Genomic DNA, 17,468 nt, shown 5'->3' on the forward strand with positions numbered 1-17,468 from the left:
CTATTTACACTTTTTATATTATCCCTTTTTCCACTCGAATTCAATGCAACCTTCACAAATGCAACCTTCACAAATATCGACTGAAAAGTTTCCATCATGTGCAATTCTCCATTATGTTTCCACCCAGTCCTATTACCTTCTTTTCTTTGTTACAAACAAGCATTCTTTTCACATGACATATAGAAGGAGGGGGGGGGGGGGTTGGATCTACATTTCACATTGGTCAGCTCCTTCTACCTGTGTTCAGGAGCGAAAGCTTGTGGGTTAGTGGTTACCGTCAAGGATTGATAATCTGATGGTCGTAGGATCAAACCCGTCCGCTGGAAGAAACTTTTCGTATGTTTTAGACACATCCCATTGCGTTCATTGTCCACGCCGTATGAAACGAAATGATTCAGTTTGGAATTGACGATGGGGGAGAGGAAATGTTGAATAAAAAAATCTCAATTTCAACGAACCGAGAAGAGGACAAAAATTGGATAATTCTTATAAATATGAAAATTACATTCATGTTTTTAGTGGTATAATCGCAGGTAAAATCAAAGATGTTACCCGGAAGATTTTATCTTGCTCTGAACTCGGTCAAAAGGAATTTCGCACCGATCTAATACATTCTCCAATACATTATAAAATGTTAATGAATGTTTCATGTCGATAATTTTATCAATGCATCAGTTCTTGACAACGAGACGTATTTTCTGCAACTACCCCTTCTCTCCTCTCGTCTACAGTCCCTTCTGTTCTTAACTTCTCGTTCTTCTCTCCCGTCCTTCTCCTCTAATTTTATCTCATACCGCCTTCCCTACTTTTCTCGCCTCTTGTCTCCATTCCACTCTTCTCCACTCCTCTCATCTACTCTCCTGTTTTATATTTCCGACTCCACGGCACTGTTCTCCTCATCTTTTCGTTCTTCTCTCTTTCTCTCTTTTACTCTACCCTCCACTCCCCTCTTCTCGTCTCCTCCTCTCCTCTCCAAACTCCTTTCCTCCTCTTCTATCACCTCGCTTTCCTTCCTCTCTTCTCTCCTCTTTGCTCCATTTTCCTCATCTCTCCTCGCATCTTTTTCCTTTCTCCTCATTACTTCTCCTATCCACTTCCTCTGTCCTCTATTTTCTTCCCTTCTTTACTTTCCCTCTTCTCCTTTTGCTTTCACTTTTCTCCTCTCCTTTGTTCCCTTTCGTTTCCTCTCTCCGCTTTTCCTTTTTGTAGATTCATCAACAATGAAATACTAGAAAATCGACCTTGTTTCTTTCTGAGAGTATTGCAACAAATGTAATACTGATTTTTTTCTACTTTTATGCAATAATATTTGGATATCTTTCTTTCGCGTATTTTATAAATATGTAATGTGCATGTAGCAACCCTGAAATTGAGCCTAACTCTACATGCAACCCACCAACGCCTTGTGTAAATTGGGTTGCCTAGTTTAAAATGTCGTTGTCCTAAAACTTTTGAGAGACACTGTACGTGATCATCACATTAAGTCCCATAGTTTCGAGACCAGAATTTGCTTCCATATCGCTTTCAAGTATTTCCCAAATTGTCCTCACGATGTTGGAACAGCACAGAAATTTTGGAACTAATACAAGCAGGCACGTACCCAGGGAAGGGGCTCGGGGGCTGCAGTCCTTTCCCGAAATCCTACAAATATCTGATTTTTATAATGTGTAGTAATACTTAAATTTACTTCATTAACAGGATTAAACATCTTGTATAGGGTTAGTTGCAATATACCAAGAAATTCATCTTCAGCGCATTTACTCCTCCCCCCAACCTTTTCGTCTTTAGATGGCGGCTGCCGATAAGGGATAAGCCCCTTCCGAAATCAAATTCTGGCTACCGACCTGACCACCAGGGATCGAACCTTGAACCTTTCGATTGATTGATTAATTGAACTGGTGTTTTAAGTCCACTTTATGCACAGTAAGGCTAATCGGGACTGGACCTACCGTTTAAAGTGAGATGCGAACAACTATGTGCCTCCATCGGGAATCGACCCCTGGACCCCTTGTTGAACCTGCCGAACCAAAGACGAGAGCGTAATCATTTGAGCGTGTGCGAACTTTGTTTTATCCAGTGCCGCCATATATTCAGTTTTCCACACACAAATAAGATTAATGTTAAAAAATTAGACGTGTGCATATAATTTCTTATCGTCATCATTCTCCAAGTGAACAATCAGATGCCATAGAAGACTCATGCCCACCCTTTAGAAAAGTGCTTAACGCGGTCGCCTTGAACTAAGAGCTAGCTTGAACTCATTACGCACACATTTCATATTTGCACTGTTGCCAATACTTGTAAACCTGGTTCCAGGACTTTATATCTAAAACCACGAAAAAGGGTTTTATCTACTTCTCAATTTTCTTCGAGCAAATTTACAAATCTAAAGACTAATAACATTGTTCTTGGTGTATCAGCCATTAAGCTAATGTGTCACGAGCCGGAAATAAAATGCTGTGTAATCAAAAACGCCAGCATTCCCCGGGTGACGAGAGGTCGCCGGAGGAGTCTTGGTCGAGGGAGCGAAGCGCGAGGTGTGTTGCGAGCGACAGTGTTAAGTCGGTCCATTTAAAAGGTTTGGGCGAACCCACTGAGGACACCTTCAGCGCCACGTCGTGACTCAACCGAGGAACCGCGAAGGAAATCAGGTACAGTGGTGACACTTTGGGTTTTATCATTGTCAGTGTTTAGATATCTTGCTGGCTAGTGCGTGATCTCCCCCCCCCCCCTCACTTGTGCGATTCTATTAAATATTGGTAAAGAGCAATGAGAGTAATTTATTCCATGCTTCATACACACATCCTCTTGCAGCCAAGCAGTTTAAGCCGGCGAACGGCCCAAACGTAACATGGTGGAGGCGCCGGGCATCAAAAGCCAAGTCGAAACTTGTTGGTCCGACCACTGATCTGAAGTTGTGGAGGAACAGCACACCGTAAGGGGGAACCACACGACTGAGATTAGAAGACTGAGATTAGAAAAAAATGACAAGACACACTCACACCACCACTAGCACACGTCACTGGCACACATATTGTTACTAATTTGCCGGTAACCCAGCACCGCTAGGACTGACGCTCTCGGTAATAACGCGTCGTGATCCCATGTCGCGTTGATATCATCCTCGGCCTTGAATACTTGCAGAAGACTTTAAACCGAGACATCAGTTTTCAGATTCTACAGGCGGATACTTCCATATCCAACAAGGGCGGCGTCGATGATGGCTGGTGATCAGCGCCCACCTGTCTGTGGGAAGCTCTTCCTCGTAGACGACAACCAGCAGGACAATGTCGTGGACAACGAACCGCTCCAGCAGCTCGAGCAGGCGCAATTGGAGGCCATCCAGAGATGGAACTTCCACTTCCCCAGCGAGACACCTCTGCCCGGCAGATGGCAATGGGTGAAGGCGAACGAGGAATTTCCTCAGGACGAACCAAACGCTGAAGAAACAGCCGAAGAACAGAATGAAGATGAGCCACAGACTTCCGAAGGGCCCAAAGGTGATGACATGCAGGAAGACAATTCAAATGCGCAATCACAGTCTCCATCGTCTCAGGAAACCGCCGAAAAGTCTTAACAAGACATTACCTAAATCAGTGCCTCTCTTGTAAACTGTACTATTTTGTGAGAGTTAAATCAGATATCGTTACCATGCGAGTTTGCATGAAACTGTGTTCGTTTACATATCGCGATCTATCCAATTATGATATAATAGTTATTTTTTCTCATGTGTGAGTCCGCTGACTGTACGTACTACATATATACTTGTACAAGTGTGATATATAAATACATTACTTGAATGGTAATAATATTGCAAAGTAATAGAAAAAGGTGCAGTTCCATTGTACAGTCAGTAGGTCGAAGTGACGGGGTAAGAAATTGTATGTTCATTGCACGCACACTCGCATACGCATGACAAACACCAAGTACTACAGCTTCACTTCGGTATGCACGTATTCTGTTTCCTTTATGCAGTCTGTCACCACTTTTCCTTGTCGTTCCCACAGATCACGCACAAGCCAGCAAGATATCTAAACACTGACAATGATAAAACCCAAAGTGTCATCACTAATGTACCTTCTCATAGATATAAGGTGAAGTCATTTCTCCAGAGTACATCCAGAAGTCATCCATAAGTGGCAAGCAGATTTCGCATCGAATTAATATTGTTCCTGAACTTTTCTTGCGAACATATTTTGTCTCCAATCAACTTATTTGTGTATTCTTTTTTCAACATTTGAGACCTACTAACATATCTTTGGATCAGTGTTACCAGTGATATATTTATTCAAGTGTTTTCACAGTGTCACGTACATGTACGTCGTGCGATGAGATGCCGCTGAGACTACCTTAATTGCCAATTTTGGTTCCATCCGCTTCGGAATACATGACAGAAAAGTGTTACACTTCAATTAGTGTATTATTATTTGTTACGTTCTACAGTGCATTACATAGGCTACTTGCCTACTGCCCTACGACGAATCATGTTATATACGGGGTGTAATCATTTATTCAGGGACTGCGTTGTACATATTTAATCATATCTTATATTTTTTGTCAATAAGGAAATGAGATTGTCCCCTGGCCAATCCCATTTCTTTTCAGGGGGAGTGGCATGTCACGAGCCGGAAATAAAATGCTATGTAATCAAAAACGCCAGCAATCCCCGGGTGACGAGAGGTCGCCGGAGGAGTCTTGGTCGAGGGAGCGAAGCGCGAGGTGTGTTGCGAGTGACAGTGTTAAGTCGGTCCATTTAAAAGGTTTGGGCGAACCCACTGAGGACACCTTCAGCGCCACGTCGTGACTCAACCGAGGAACCGCGAAGGAAATCAGGTACAGTGGTGACACTTTGGGTTTTATCATTGTCAGTGTTTAGATATCTTGCTGGCTAGTGCGTGATCTCCCCCCCCCCCTCACTTGTGCGATTCTATTAAATATTGGTAAAGAGCAATGAGAGTAATTTATTCCATGCTTCATACACACATCCTCTTGCAGCCAAGCAGCTTAAGCCGGCGAACGGCCCAAACGTAACAAATGGGTTCATTCGGCATTTAGTTTCCCGAATAATGGCTGTGGATTTCGCAAGACTATATCCGTAGACTGTTGGGAGTTACAAAAGAAAATGATGTTCCTTTTCAATTTATTGATTGATTGAGTTGGTGTTTTAAGTCCACTTTATACACAGTAAGGCTAATCGGGACTGGTTCTACAGTGTAAAGTGGGATCCGAACTACTATGAGCATCCACCGGAACCCCTTGATTACAAGGCGACGATGCTACCATGCGCCACCGAGGAGGCCCTTCCTCCTTTTCTTTCCAAGACTATATATATATAATGTATGTATACAGTATAGGCCTATATGGTGTATAAATAGTTTGTTAATTTATAATAGTTTGATAGAAAATATCTTACGTTTGCCCCCACCCCCCAAACTGATCAACCTAGCTACGTCCCTGGTTATTCAATAACTTCCCAGATAAAATAAGACGTTGAGGCCTTACTCGAAAAGGTTTATTATCCATCCAAAGGTTTATTATCAAAAAAAAAGAAGTTAAATACTGAAGAAAGATCAGTGATCGGTAAGTTCGTATGAACTTTCCAGCTTGATCATTACCTGTGCATTATTAGAGGTCGGTTAGCTCATTGAACTCTCCAGCCTAATTATTGCCTATTTTTGTGGGAGCAGGCAGAGTGCTGCACATCGGCCAGAATCGCTTACTATGCCCGCCTGGCTGGTCGGGCGGGCGAGTAAAACTATAAACCTGGGTTTTGACCCATCAAGCATCGAAAGCCCACGGGTAACTGGAAGGCCTTGCAAGACGAAGCTAGCAATCTTCAGCGAGCGCTCATTCCGGGTTTGCACAGTCCCCAGATACATGAGTCACGCAGTCACAGTTGCCAACTTTTAGATTCTAAAATGGTCAAGGAGCACTTAAAATGTGCATCACTTTTATCAATTTGAAATTGCAGACATTTATTCCTTGGTAGAAAACATTTGTATCACTCACACCCAGTGGCGGCGATTGGGTTCCAAAACTAGGGGGCCAAGGTGCAAAACTAGGTGGGCAAGGACAGTTTATTTTCCCTTGGTGCATGAGGTTAGCGTGGTGCAAAAGTAGCAAAAAGTGGCGGGCCCACTGCACCCTCTCGGCCCCGCCCCTAATCGCCGCCACTGCTGACACCTGTAATACGAACCAAGTTTCGCAAAAAGTGCCATCGTAAATATTTTGAAACTTTGTGTGACTGGTGGTTGTTCTACATTATACTTTTTTGGGGGGTGCTCCTCTATGGCGCAGTGGTAGCGTCGTTTCCTTGTAATCAAGGGGTACCGGGTTCGATACCCGGTGGAAGCAGATGGTGGTTCGGATCCCACTTTGAACTATAGGTCCAGTCCTGATTAGCCTTATAAATTGACCAAATAAATGAATCAATCAATCAAACAGATTTTCTCTCTGGTGTAATTCGGCCAATTCAATATCCGAATTACTTACTCAAGACCCCACCCCCCACCCCGAACACTAAGGCATGGTCCATAAAATGGAACATGAAATCAGAATTTGCATTATAAAAGGTTTTTGAATATTGCCATCTCTTCCAACAAATCGTCGTTCGCTCATGTTGTTGCTAGTTATCTAGTTCTACAGACCGCATTGATAGTAATACGATGCAAAATATAATTGTTAGCTTGTATCTTCATACGGGTGCAAATAGCAGGCAATGCTATTTACACATTTCAACAAACAAACAACGTAAAAATAAAACCGAGAGAAGATTTACGATTTCAAGACCAGAAAAGTGACATAAAATGAACAAGACACACAAACCTATTTCAAGACCTTCGAAACAAATTTGGAAAATATGTGGTAGTTGGTTTGACATAATAATGACACAAGTTTGAGAAGTTACAAAATCTTAGGTGCAGTGGCGTAGCAACATATCGCGAGGCCCTGGGCGAGATTAAAATTAGGCCCCATCCGTTCTTTAAGTTTGAAATATCAATGTAAATCGAAACACAGTCATCAAAAAACGTCAGCAAATTATCATATTTAAATAATAGCCTATAATAATAATTAATTTCTGACGAAAATTATATTTAATAGTACGCGACAGAGAAATTTACACTTGGCAGAGCTACAGTAACACGCTGCTGGAATTTTCATTAATCAAAGAAGTAGTAATAGTACGTTTTTTAAGATGTTCTTTAGGCAGTAAGACAACTGAAATATCCTTAAATGTGCTAAACTATTTTTTAAAAAAATCAGAAATACAAACTAAGAATCTTGAAATATAACCTATATATTATTTAATGAGTCGTTCTTTGTTTCCTCATTTCAAAGTTTATAGATGTAAATGTCACAAACCATGGCTTAAGTATAAAATATCGAAGGACGCACATAAAATGTCGGTGCTTGATAGAGTGGTAGGAAGGGGGTGCGCTAAACCACAATCCTGTCTAGGTTCCCAAAGTATCTACCTACAAGCTCTTCAACACAATCAGTTTCAACATCAACAAATCTTAAAACAAGGGTCCCGGGTTCGAATCCCGGTCGGGCTTGGTTGTTTGTGAATGTCCGTTCATCAATTTCATCATTTCATCACTCATCCCCATCTTCGCAAATTAGCCAAGAGGCACAAAACGCGAAGTAAAATAAACTAAATCAATCAATCAATCAATCAATCTTAAAACGATAGTTATTTGCACCATAAGTGTGAAGTCTTTGGTCTAATCAATTGATACAGCTAATTTGACTTTTTTTAATTAGAAGTTTTGACTTTGTTGCACATTAATTGTACCAGTTAACTTTTCATTTTAGGACTTAGATGATATTAATAATCATTTTGTTGTTACGTCTTAATGTTCTTGTAATATTAAATATTTGACGCAGTGTCGTAACAAAATAGTAAAATTTGCGTCCGGAAGAAATACATTTGGGTCCCTCAAGTACAGTCAGATTCTTCCAGGAAATTTATGTAATTACTTAGAATGGCTGGTTGTGGCTACACTTATATTAATAATTATACAAATCGATGCTCTATATCTGAATTTTCACATATTACAACATATCTTTCTTTGACATTTATGTATTCAAAAGAAGAAAATACAAATACTTACTTATCCCTTCCCCTCAAACAGAAGGCGGTACACGATACAGAGAACACTGGAAGCTAGTGTAGAGCTATCAGGAGAAGAAACTTTGCCAAAGCACTTGATTACAGATTTAAGCACATTCCTGAAACGTAAAACTTTATCAGGATATTCTGAAGATAAATCATCTTCGTGCCCGTTACAGAAATTGTAGGAAGGAAGGAAGAAAGAACTGCTAATATTATCCATACCCTTCTTCAGTTTAAAACACCGGAAGCATTTAAATGCCCCATACTTTGCTCCGTGGCAGTTTGAGGTGCTTTGCCATTAACATATTAAAATCGAGTAGGCTATGCAAGGTCACGAGACAGAAGAAAAGCCAAGACAAAGCGCTTTTTATTCAAGAAAATAATAAATGGATAAAAATGTCCAAGCAATTTTTGCGTTGATGTTTCACATGAGAAATGAGAATTGTTTTGACTTTTTAGGGGCTCCTTAGGCTTAGAGCTCCCGCCCGCCCATGATTTGATGCATTTATTCAAATTATAACGTTAAACTAGAATAAAAAGCCAGATAAAAAAGGTTTTAATTTTATTTCCAACAAACATTAGCCTTTTCTATCTTTCTCACTTCCATTTATTACGTTTTTCGTATCAACCTCATGGGACGGGAGGCCCCTACATGCGCAAGGCCCAAGGTGGTCGCCCTCTTCACCCACTGCTTGCTACGCCAATGGTTATACAACGTCAAGGCACCTGACCCTAGCAGAAATTCAAATATTTCCATGCGTAGTGAAATATAATAGCCGTTGGCAACACTGACAGTAGTGCTCGCGTCTACTTGCAAGAACTACATCGAGTCTCACGGGTCTTCTTAAGACCCGGGTAATAGAAAAACCTGGCAGGCATCGATGCCTGTGCACAACTGTGACGTGAAGCTCGCTTGCGCGATGTCGAACACCTGGGCTTGACGTGCGTGTTGCATATTCATGTAGGCGCGCCTCCTCGCAGACGGTTTTTTTCCGGGTCTTGTGCAAGTATCTGAGCAGGACAAGGTTTTTTTATCGAAAGGTCATCTCGAGACTGGAACCTTTTAACCGAATCTCTAACCTTGCTTTACCGATTCGACGTGTAACGCGACGAACTGTGTAGCAAACGCACAGGGAGCACAGCACGTTCATAGGCATTCAGGGGCGGACAGTTGTCATCACGGCACTGGAGGAAATTCAGCTCTTTCCCATTTTTGCTGGTTGTTGTTGAATAGCAGTCAATCCTTTTCTCGTTAGCTCTGGTTTCTGTTCTCTTTTCTCACTGGCTGTTTGGACCCACACTTCTCCACCATTATCAGAGACAAGGCCTCCTACCAAATTTTTGGTACAAATGCCAATATGAAGTCAATGATCCCTACACGTCCAAAGCAATCTCCTCCGCCTAAAGGAGCACCAATGCTATCAGTGGTGATTCGGGGTGTGCCCCCCTGAATACACCGACTCAGAAATTGCTGAAGAACTTCAGGCTGAAGGACACACCGTCCACAAGTGCATGAGAATTCGAAATGACAACGGACCAACCTATATGGTTCGCATACTGACAGTAGATAAAGATACATGCCATTGACGAACTATTGCACAATGGAGCCTATATATATTGTCGAACCTTCCAGGACGTCAACACCACTTCCAGTGTGCTGTGAACGTTGTCAGACATACAATCAGCACACTACAACCAACTGTCCAAATTCAGCCATTTGTGGATACTGTTCTGGGCCACATTCTACCAACACTTGTACAAACATCCAAAACCCGCCTAAATGCAACACATGCTCAGAAGGACATCCTACTTACAGCTATAAATGCCAAGCCAGACCTAACCCAGAACCAAATCACCCTGAGCTTGTTGTTCCCATCCGAACTATAGATAGCTCCACCAAACCGGCAAATTCACTAATGGACCCAATCACTGTGGAGGATCTGCTACGATTCTTTATTATTACAACTCAAAACATCCAACCATTTCTGCGCACACATATTCTGGACCAAGTCATATTCGCTGCAAAAACACTTTTCACACTGCAGTTACACGCTACCTATACGGGACCACATGTCCATTTCAATATCAACCCTCTTGAAAACACAAGTACATCCTAAAACAGCTTGCAGACTCATCATAACATTCATGTGTTATTGTTTTTTTTTTCTTTTTAAATATCCGCTCATTAACAAAACACAAAAGCTTATTTGAAACTGTCTTGCAGGAAAAGAATATAACAGCTTTCGCCCTCAACGAAACATTCTTAACGCCAAAACTCAAACCCAAGATCAGCGGATATACTATGATTCGACATGATGTGCCAACGGAAGCTCAACGTGCAAATAGAGGGAGTGCAATTGGCTTTCGAAAATAATATCTTCATAGAGAACACACATTACCACCGCATTTTAACCTACCGGAATACAGCATAGCAACAATATATGTGAGGCACAGAAGCATTACCCTAGCAAGCATCTATGTTCGGCCTGGACATCCTATACCATACAACTTTATCAGTTACATAGAAAACAGCTACAAGCATTACATAATCATGGTCGGCATAAATCTCCATAGTCGACTACAAGCCGAAAAGCGACAGTTTCACCAAACTATAGTCAACTGCCAAAATTGCCATTTCCACCAACTTCCGAAACCATCTAGACCAATCAGCAGTACTTCTCCAGATGTTGTACTTACATCGACTTCCCTCCTTACAAATAGCAACGTGGATGTACTTGAACCCATTGGTAGCGATCACGAACCTATAATCTGTACAGTTGACGCACCTGAACCAACTCCTCACAAACCCTTTCTCGTAACAAGGCACTCCTACGATCAAGCAGACTGGGAAAGATATCGTAATGCAATCGAAAACGCTGTACAAAACGCAGATACGCCAACGAACGATAGTGATTTGGATGATATGGTCCCATTACTCACTTCTGCCTTAACTGAAGCTGCGAAAAGTATCATCCCACTTCAAACCATCAATCTATACAAACCAAAATTACCGCCGAACTATCTGAAACTGATTTCAGCCTCCAGACGTGCCTTCCGAGAGTATGTTGTAACAAGAAATGCTGAAGTGTTACGACATCATAGACAACTCCTCCGCACGGTACAAAACTATATCATTGCATATAAAAGAAGGAATTGGATAAAAACGTGCAATACATTGGCCGAAACATCCCATCCATCCAAATACTGGCAGCAATTTAACAAAAGGTCAAGAACTACATATCCCATTATAGTCGATGGGAAATCCGTAGACGACGACCACGAGAAAGCCAACGCCTTTGCACACCACTTCCAAGATATCTTCACACCACAAACTGAACCACTACAGAAAACAACCCAATCACGTACAGTAAAACGTGTCACAAACCCACATAACCGAGCTCTTAAACATAACAATGACCATGTTATGGATGAAAACGAACCTCTAACTTCCCCCATAACACCAGAAGATATCGCATACGCCATAACTCGCAAAAGGAACACTGCCCCAGGCTTCGACTCGGTAACTTACCGACTCGTCAAAGAGGCTCCAAGAACCTTTCTTCTAATCCTAGCCACCATAACATTATATACCTATATACTACGAACAGGCTACTTCGCGAAAGAATTGAAAGTATCTAAAATGCTGCTCTTCGCCAAACCTGGGAAACCTGTTCACGAAGTATTCTCTTACAGACCAATACAGCTCACATCGACCCTCAGCAAAATCTTTGAAAAAGTACTTGTACGTAGATTGCACCAATACCTTTCATCCAAGAAGCTTCTTCCTGCACATCAAGCAGGCTTCCGACCATCCATCAGTCTCAACGACCAACTTCTGAGATTGATAACAACTATAACAAATTACTATAACAAGTCCATGCCATAGTGCCTTCCTTTATTCGATCTAGAAAAGGCGTTTGACAAAGTATGGCATTCCAGATTAATATACAGGGTGTCATTTTAATGGCGCCCACGGACCACAGATTCGTGTAGAGGACATCAAAACAAACAACTTTTCTCAGTAACATTTTTCACGTTGGTGCGTCAATTCGACGCTACAGCCGTTCAAAAAAGACCGTTTTGCCGCCTGGATTTTGGCAACCCAACACAACATTTGATCGTATCTGTGACGTCATTTCATGCGGCGAAACAGCGCACGGTAGGGTTGCAAGGAACACACAAATTTTGTGAAAAATTACAAACTACCAACCACATTATTAGCTGTAAAACAAGGCGAGAAACGCGTCGAGAAAACCGAACATCATAGCCTACCAGCCAGAAGATCAGCAGTCATCTCAGGGAAGGGCGAAGTGAACCAATGATATGAGAAATGGTAAAAAAACGTATTCAAAATGAAGAGTCAATATCGGATTTTGTCTCAGCCTACATGTCAAATATCAACAACAATAACTTTTATTGTACTTACAACTTACATGTGGCTGTTTACGCCCAGCTACATGTCAGTTATATTTGCAAATCTCGTTGCAAGGTTGATATCTACAGGTTTGTGTCCGGATGCCTTGTGGTACATACTTTGTGCTGATAACGGAAGTATCTGAGGTTCACGTTGTTGCATTACGGCTAAAACACGTACAACCACAGTAACAATCTAATGATGAATCAGTAGCGAATATATTGCCCTGTTCAGAGTTGCAAACTATTACATGTGTATCCGGTGCGTAGATAAACACAGTCGTCGGAGAGTTTGTTTTACTACTATTTATATCCCTGTATTTTCAACCATTTTTGTCACTTGCCTCATAACGCCCTGAATATAATTATATTAACCTATGTGCTGCTTACCTTTGGAATTTTGAGTTCTTTCATTTCTATTTTGTCATCTGTTCAGTGTGTCACAGACAACTAGTATCAGAAGGACGAAGTGGATAGACTAAATTGTAGATGCCAACTTGGTAACTAGATTTGCAAATATTTGACATGCAAGCTGATACAAAATTCGATATGACCACTTCCACTTGAATTCTATTTTCTTTCTACCATTTTTTGTATCGTTTGTTTACTGCCTGTTAGGTTACAGAACGTGTTTTCTCGTTTTGTTTTACGGTACAGTGGGATCCATGAGTATTATCGTGCAAATTGTCCATGACTATTTTCATTAAAATTTCTCTTACATCCTATATGTTTTTAAGCGATGGATTTTTATGTATGATGTTGCAGAAGTTGTCAACAGCTTGTTTTGAGTTTTCTTTTAATTCTTGAAGCTCTTATTAGGTCAAATAAAGTGCGTGAACATAGTGATGGACAATTTGCAGGGTAATACTCATGGATCCCACTGTACATAATGTGGCTGATTGTAGCTATGTCATTTTTCACAGAATGTGTGTGTTCCTGTGTGTGTTCCTGGTGTGTTCCTGGCAACCCTGGCAATCACTGCGGGATATGACGTCACAAATGCAATCAAATGTTGTGTGTGGTTGCCAGCATTCAGACGGCAAAACGGGCTTTTTTGAACGACTGTAGCGCCGAAACGACGCTCCAACGAGAAAAATGTTACTGAAAAAAGTTGTTTGTTTTGATGTCCTCTATACGTTTCCGTGGTCCGTGGGCGCCATTAAAATGACACCCTGTATAAACTTCACAAATTCCAACTTCCTCAATGCTGCATTCGCCTTATCCATTCGTTCCTGATAGGCGCCATGGCATACATCTCTCTGAACTCGGCAACATCCTATCCAATCTTCTTGTACGCAGGAGTCCCGCAGGGGTCTGTTTTGTCGCCGTTGTTGTATTTAATGTATGTAACAGATATGCCTACCATGGATAACAACACACGCGTATTCCAATTTGCAGATGACACTGCTTTCCCAACTCTTGGAAAAACAGTTCAATCCATTAGTAAAACACTCCAAAAGGCCGTAGACTCCTTTATTTGCTGGTGCAATCAATGGAAATTATCAATAAACTCTTCAAAAACTCAGGCAGTAGTTTTCCTACCTCCCCACTGTCGCTCTAAAGTACACCGAAACCCCAAACTCTTGGAGATTAAAATAGAGGGGAGACGCATCTTACCTTCAAATCACGTAACATATCTTGGGGTTACCATAGATGAAAAACTGACCTGGCGTCCACACTTAGAAAGGATAAAGAAGAAGGTAAAGAACCGCCTAAACCTATTATGGAAACTGGTGGTTACATCTTGGGGATTACACCCGACAACAGTCGTAACCACCTACAAAATGTTCTTGCGCCCAGCCATCACTCACGGGCATATCGCTTGGATGGACGCTTCTGCCTCCTTTTACAACCACCTGGAAATTTTTGAACGGCACGGATTTAGATTGGCTTTCCGGATTAAATTACCTTATCCCACAGTATTACTGTACGACAGAATTTCCTTCCCTACCATACTGCATCACATCGAGAGCCTTCGCCAACGGTACATAAACAAAGCCATGATATCCGATAATCCGGTATTCTGGAATACCATTCATCTTGATATCCGACATGATGCAGCACCAATGCATATGTACACGCCCTTACAACACCTGCTCACCATGTATTCATGTTATCTAGATGATCTAGACCCACAGAAACACGAGTACGATATATATCATCCACCGCAGTTATCATGCCATATTTATCCCACCACTGCAGCATAAGCAGTGCCAACAATACTTCGACTTCAAATATCGGAATTCATATTTACTTTCTTCTCAACCACGCCCGAAAGTATGTTAACACGTACGAATCACTAATCTTAATATGAAAATGACCCTGCAATATAAAAAAGCACTTAGACCCTCCAAAATGATGAAAGACACATCACTCAACGGGATAACACTCGCAAAAAACAAAAAAAAAAAAAAAAAAAAAACATAAAACGGAAGATTAAGAAGTTTGCCACCCGATAACAAGGTTATTTTTGGCTTTAGGCACACGAGGCACCCGTAGGAGCAGTGAGCCCTTTGGAACTATCCACTGGCGGCTCCAAGTGTCAAAGCTTTCTATAATGTAAAGTGTTGTATAAGTATTATTTTTGCTGTAGATAATAAATTTATAAGTTAAATCAACCATCGTTGTTTATTCTACAATATTACGCGATTGGCAGTGTCAGCCCGTTGGAACTATCCGCTGGCGACCATTAGAGATTTATTAACGAAGTACATTATTATACGCCCTGAGAACAATTCAACAACGTGCTCTACTCTAGTGAGCCCCGAGCCGAACCCAGCTGAGCACGGCAGTCCACCAGAAAGGCGCATGGCATACCCTTTATCCCTATTATGTTACCTATTGGGCGTGATCGCTCAGACAACTATACGTAATTAATCACCGCATAAGATAGATACCGGGTGTCTACACCGAAATGCCCTATTTTTTGAGGCAGTTTAAAAATAGCAAATCTTTCTAGTTTCAGGCCTGACTTGTCCGTTGGGTGCAGAAGGACTTAAAGTTGCTGCCTAAATTTTTTCAATGTGTGGCGCGCATTGGTGTTGGTGTAGTTGTCCATCAAAACCAAAATGGCATCAGTGCAGGAGAAGGCACAAATTGTGCTTTGGTACACGGAGTTAAAATCCATTGTGATGGTGCAAAAGCAGTTTCGTTGTGTTTACAAGAAAGCAGCACCAGACGCCAAGAGGATAAAATCATGGCACAGACAGTTCCTAGACACTGGCAGCATTCTGAAGCGGCATGGAGGGGGTCGGTGTGTCTCCGAAGAACAAGTTGAGAATGTCCGCCAAGCGTTCCAGAGAAGTCCATGTAAATCAATTCATCAGGCTTCACGCGAACTTCAGATGCCACGTGCAACTGTTCATAAGGTCCTCAGAAAGCGGTTGCATCTGTATGTATACAAGGTGCAAATTCTGCAGGCAATCAAGCCTGATGACAAGCAACGACAATATGACTTTGCATGTGACATGCTTAACCGAATCGACCAGAATCCTGCCTTCTTGTCAAATGTAATGTTTTCTGATGAGGCCACATTCCATGTCTCTGGTACTGTGAATAAGCATAACATTAGAATTTGGGCGTCAGAGAATCCACACAGTATCAGGGAAAAGGTGCGAGATAGCCCGAAAGTGAACGTTTGGTGTGGCCTCATGTGCGACAAGATCATTGGACCGTTCTTCTTTACTGAGGAGACTGTCACAGGAACAACGTACTTAGACACGCTGGAGTTGTTTTGTTTTCCCCAGGTTGAAGACCTGCAACCAAACCTTTGGTGTCAGCAAGATGGTGCTCCACCTCACTGTTCGCTGGATGTTCGGAAAACTCTGAATGAAACATTTCCAGGATGCTGGATTGGACGAGATGGACCCGAGCATTGACCTCCACATTCTCCGGACATCACACCATTAGATTTTTTTCTTTGGGGCTACGTGAAGGACGGTGTTCACCACTGCAGTGCGGGACTTTGAAGATCTCCGTACTCGGATTGTGGAAGTGATTGGTACCATACCTCCGGACATGTTGCAGCAGACCTGGATGGAAGTTGAATATAGACTAGACATTCTTCGTGTCACCGCAGGGGCTCACGTGGAAGTGTTTTGATTTGTTGTTGTAATTTCTTTTTTTAAACTTAACTTGGCATACAACTTATTTTTGTGAAAAAAATTAATTAATTAAATTTCATTTTGTATATGGAGCAAATTGAAAATAGGGCATTTCGGTATATTTACTCAAATCAGAACGTCATTTCCACAGCTACGTCACCGACGAGAGAACGGGTAGCAATGTTGTAGTACAGGCAAGATTTCCCATTCAACACCAAACAACTATACTCTATCCCGGGAATTTCTGCAGCAAGGCCACACATAACGGTGTAGAAGGGGAGAAAGCGAGAGGGCGGTACAAGTAGTACAAGCTGATGCAAATAGCTGGTAAATGCAGTCCCTTTCCCCCCTCAACGCAATCCCGTTTTCTCGCAAGTTTTCATTGGTCAAGCCCTCTCGAGTTACTACTTGCGCAGAGACTTACTTTCGTTCGCATGCTCCATACATTCCAGGGACAGAGTATGGTACCTCGTGCTTGGTTATTGTTAAGTTTGGGTTCTTTGGATTATTCGATGTTCCGGAGTATGGAGTAAAGAATACGACTAGAGTTTAGAAACAAGCAAAAGTGTATATTTCACGAACAATATAACACAATTTGTATAAATAACTTACATTATGGAATAGACGCTAGACGCCTCGTCACGAAGGGCGGTATAGATTTTGCGGCATACATATTGGAAACTAGATAACAGAAAACTGACGTTAAACAACATACAATAACCAGGTCTGGCGCACACTGATGATGCAGATCAGGTCTGGCGGAGATGATCAGTCGGTACATGACACCCCCCCCCCCTTTTGGCAGAAGAGACTCCTGTTTCACGGAGTTTGCCCAT

The 17,468-nt window shown here is 41.8% G+C and overlaps 2 protein-coding genes across 2 annotated transcripts; both read left to right on the forward strand.

The window, feature by feature from the left end:
- The first annotated feature begins 3,220 nt into the window (after positions 1–3,220).
- On the forward strand, positions 3,221–3,686 carry LOC145989162 (uncharacterized). Its single transcript, XM_083124456.1, has one exon. It carries the CDS (start codon positions 3,221–3,223, stop codon positions 3,575–3,577), a length of 357 nt encoding a protein of 118 aa, XP_082980582.1. The 3' UTR covers positions 3,578–3,686.
- Positions 3,687–15,597: 11,911 nt separating this feature from the next.
- Positions 15,598–16,407, forward strand: LOC145989163 (uncharacterized). The gene has a single exon (XM_083124457.1). The coding sequence runs from the start codon at positions 15,598–15,600 to the stop codon at positions 16,405–16,407; it is 810 nt and encodes a 269-aa protein (XP_082980583.1).
- Positions 16,408–17,468: the final 1,061 nt, after the last annotated feature.

This window comes from Lepisma saccharinum, chromosome 6 (genome assembly GCF_977018435.1).
Source record: "Lepisma saccharinum chromosome 6, izLepSacc3.1, whole genome shotgun sequence".
NCBI classification, from domain to species: domain Eukaryota; kingdom Metazoa; phylum Arthropoda; class Insecta; order Zygentoma; family Lepismatidae; genus Lepisma; species Lepisma saccharinum.

What these genes read in the sequence shown, in the direction of transcription:
- LOC145989162 (XM_083124456.1), top strand. Translation starts at nt 3,221, where the DNA reads ATGGCTGGTGATCAGCGCCCACCTGTCTGTGGGAAGCTCTTCCTCGTA.
- LOC145989163 (XM_083124457.1), top strand. Translation starts at nt 15,598, where the DNA reads ATGGCATCAGTGCAGGAGAAGGCACAAATTGTGCTTTGGTACACGGAG.